General features: G+C 63.8%; 1 protein-coding gene across 2 annotated transcripts; it reads left to right on the top strand.

Annotated features, from left to right (window-relative positions):
• Positions 1 to 1350: 1350 nt before the first annotated feature.
• On the top strand, positions 1351 to 3621 carry MYL7 (myosin light chain 7). 2 transcript variants are annotated; one of them, XM_045197446.2, is made up of 7 exons: positions 1351 to 1433; positions 1650 to 1763; positions 1910 to 1985; positions 2251 to 2355; positions 2757 to 2835; positions 2994 to 3017; positions 3463 to 3621. In XM_045197446.2, the coding sequence occupies exons 1-7, from the start codon at positions 1431 to 1433 to the stop codon at positions 3482 to 3484; spliced, it is 423 nt and encodes a 140-aa protein (XP_045053381.2). In that variant the 5' UTR covers positions 1351 to 1430; the 3' UTR covers positions 3485 to 3621. The 2 variants fall into 2 exon arrangements, with proteins under 2 accessions (XP_045053381.2, XP_024418710.3); XM_024562942.3 differs by having other exon boundaries at positions 2969 to 3017.

Below are 3621 nucleotides of genomic sequence, written 5' to 3'. Positions count from 1 at the left end.
GAGCATGGCCCGACCCCTGTTCTTTGACCTCTGTGCATCAGGGCTGGGGGACAGAGTGCAGACACTTACCTGCCACTTCCTCTGGCCGGCAGTGCTGGGCTGTGCGGAGTGACAGGCCAGGCTGTGGGGCCAGCATGGGGTGCCATCTGGGCCGAGTCAGCTGAGCGCCCCAGGGAGTGCCCTGGGGGGCAGGGCTGGTCTCTGGGGGCTGGTCCTGACTCAGGTCAGTCTCCCCCGAGGGCCCCCCATCCCATACCTAAACCCGGTTACGTAGAAACCCATACTTGTATGACTTCCAGTGAGAGAAACTACCCAGCAAATCTGGAGCGACTTGTTTTGTTCGGACCCCCAGCTGTGACTTTGGGCCGTCTCCTCCCCTTGCGTGTGGCACGGGCTGCTCTTGGTCGCCAGCTCTCTCAAGTCTGAATTAGGCCCCGCAGTTTCTTCGCACTCCCTCACTCCCTCCCTGCGCTCACGCTGGAGTGGGAGCAGTCAGCAGACAGGACTCCCTCGCTGTGCTTACGTCACAGTTCAGGGCATTATATTGATTTTCCGAAGTTCTTCATGTGGGGAGGGTATGGACTCAGTGACTGTCACACTAGCCATGTGAAGGAGGAGCCATAAAGGGGGGCCCCAGCACCCCCACTGTGCATCTGCTTCCCCACTCCTTCCAGCAGGGGGCAGCCGTGGCCACTCCCTCTGCTTGGGGTTCAGGGGGCAGCCAGAGCTGCTCCTGCTCTGGAACGTCCCGGCTTCCCATGTTTTCTGTGACCTGGGCCCCCTACTCAGTGGTTGGTCCCTGGCTCAGGGGCTCATGACCCACTTTTGAGAGGATCCAAGGGACCGTCCGAGGTCCAGGCAGGGCCCCTGCCCTGAGAGCCTCACATGCAGGCTCTGTCTGGAGTCACAGTCAGCCCAGGGCTGCCTCCTGCCTCCCAGTCGGGCCAGAGGCCAGAGCTGAGCTTCTGCACCAAAACCTCTGGGGGCCCAGGCGGTCTCAGGCCAGAGGCCATCCTCAGAACCGCCCACTGCCCTCCCAGGCCCAGCGACCCCAGGACGGCCATCCCCCAGTGGAAGTCTCGGACTGGGCAGGGCTGGGCCAGACCTGCAGGGGGGACAGTCAGATGGAGGTGACAAGGGCCCCTCATTGGGCACTGTGAGTGAGGAGAGCAGGAGTCTGCTCCACTCTCAGGAGGCCTGAGCCCTGTGCCGCCTGGACGGTGGACAACGGGAGTTATGTGTCGGGGGCAAGGGTTACTGGAATGTGGCTGGAATCCGTGTGGGGCCCTGTCCTCCCCCAGCCCAGGCACAGGCTGCCAAGTTTGGGTCTGTGCTCTCTTCCGTTCCTTATTTGGTGCTGCAGGTGATAAGGCTGAGACATAAAGGGGGCTGTGGGCCCCTTGCGGCCACCAGGCTGCCACAGAGTGAGGATGGTGAGTGCCAGGTTGGGGAATAGAGAGGCCCACACCCTCGGGATGTCCTTTGGGTGGGGGGCAGAGCAGTGACTCTGTGCCTGCCCAGCCTAGAGAGGTGGTCCCCAGGGATGGGAAGGGGATGATGGCCCTGGCTTTCCTGGGAAGGCTCTGGCGTATGATTGGGGGCACCTTGGGGAAGCCCTGGAAGGACCCCTTTCACCCACACCATCACAGGCCAGCAGGAAGGCAGGGACCCGGGGCAAGGCCGCGGCCACCAAGCAGGCCCAACGGGGCTCTTCCAATGTCTTTTCGATGTTCGAGCAAGCCCAGATCCAGGAGTTCAAGGAGGTGAGTGCCCCACCACACAGCACCCTGCCCTGCAGGTCATGGTCCTGGCCCCTGTCCCTGCTTCTCCCATCACCCAACACTCTCTCATCTACCCCCTCGCTGGGGTGGGGGCTGCTCCCACCCAGGACTGTGGCATCCACCCACAGGCCTTCAGCTGCATCGACCAGAATCGTGATGGCATCATCTGCAAGTCAGACCTTCGGGAGACCTACTCCCAGCTGGGTGAGCACACACCTCCCACCCAGCCCCACCCGCTCACCCAGGGGACCTGCTGAGAGGGGACAGGCCTCCTCCCTCCCTCCACTCCCCACACCTCTGTCACCCTGCTGGCTGTCTCAAGTCCCACGCTTCACCCTTCCCCCACCCCCCCCCCCCCACACAACTGCCTCTGCCTCTCCGCCCCTGGTTGGGAAGGAGCGGAGGCAGCCTCGGCCTTGCTGGGGACACCCCGGGTCCCCATGTCCACCTCACACTCACACGCCCCCAGGGAAGGTGAGTGTCCCGGAAGAGGAGCTAGACGCCATGCTGCAGGAGGGCAAGGGCCCCATCAACTTCACCGTCTTCCTCACGCTCTTCGGAGAGAAGCTCAACGGTGAGCCTGGGGCAGGCCTGGACCCCCTGGTGGGGCAGCCAGCTTGAGCCCCACCTGGACCCACCAGAACGCCACCCAGACCCTGACTGGACCCCACCTGTCTCTTGGCCACTGAGAGGATGTGGGGCTGACCTTCCCATCCCGTGGGCACTAGTCACACCAAGTCCCAGATCAGTGCTGGGAAACGTGCCTTCAGCCTCTGCTTCCACACCCCGAACCCACAGCCTCGCACCTCCAGACGGCGGTTGTGGTCCAGCTGAGCCCCGAGGGGTGCTTTGCATTGGGAAACCCTTTCCCACCTCTTCTGGGATGTAGAGGGCTCCCGCTGCACCCGGGGTGCCTCCTGGGGGTGCCTTGGAGGCTGGGGGCATGGGTGCTCACCTGCTCCCTTGGCATCCCAGGCACTGACCCCGAGGAAGCTATCCTCAGTGCCTTCCGAATGTTCGACCCCAGTGGCAAGGGCGTGGTGAACAAGGACGAGTGAGTACAAGCTAGCCAGGCGGAGGGGGGACCACTGCAGGGGATGGGCCATGGCCCCCTGGGCCACGTGAGTCTTCATCCCTGCCCCCGCACAGCCACCCCCAGCCTCTCTCCATTGCTCCCCACTCCCCAGGTTCAAGCAGCTCCTCCTCACGCAGGCAGACAAGTTCTCTCAGGCCGAGGTGAGGGTTCCTGGCCCCTTCAGGGGCACACACCCCTAGGGTACTGGGGAGGCCTCAGGGGCCCTGTCCCCTGGGCTCAGAGTCCAGCTCTCTGTGTGCGTGGTGCCATTTCAGTTGAGACCCTGGGGGGTGAAGGGTGTGGAGTCAACAGGGGAGGAGGGGGTGCCAGGCCGGAGAGCCCTGTGTGCGCCAAGGCCTGGGGGTGAGAGCCAGCGGCACCTGCAGCGTTGAGAGGGACGTCCGTCCCACAGGGTAGGGGTGGCACAGAGAAGAGAGGGGCATCTGGGGCCAGGGTGGGCCCTTTGACCTGCTCCCCAGGCTGCCCAAAGTCAGACAACAAAAGGAGGTTAATTCAGAGTTTGGGGTTGGGGCCCGGAAAGGCTGAGGACCAAGCCCCAGCCCCCGAGGGTGGGGGAGGGTCACAGGCCTCCGGTGCCGCCCCCAGGTGGAGCAGATGTTCGCCCTGACACCTGTGGACCTTGCGGGCGACATCGACTACAAGTCCCTGTGCTACGTAATCACCCACGGGGATGAGAAGGAGGAATGAGTGGGCTGCGGGGAGACCCAGGGCCATGCCCGCCACCCCAATAAACCCAGTTTCCAA

This window comes from Desmodus rotundus, chromosome 6 (assembly GCF_022682495.2).
Source record: "Desmodus rotundus isolate HL8 chromosome 6, HLdesRot8A.1, whole genome shotgun sequence".
Lineage (NCBI taxonomy): Eukaryota > Metazoa > Chordata > Mammalia > Chiroptera > Phyllostomidae > Desmodus > Desmodus rotundus.
Note: the sequence above shows the minus strand (reverse complement) of the source record. Positions and strands in the feature narration are given on the sequence as shown.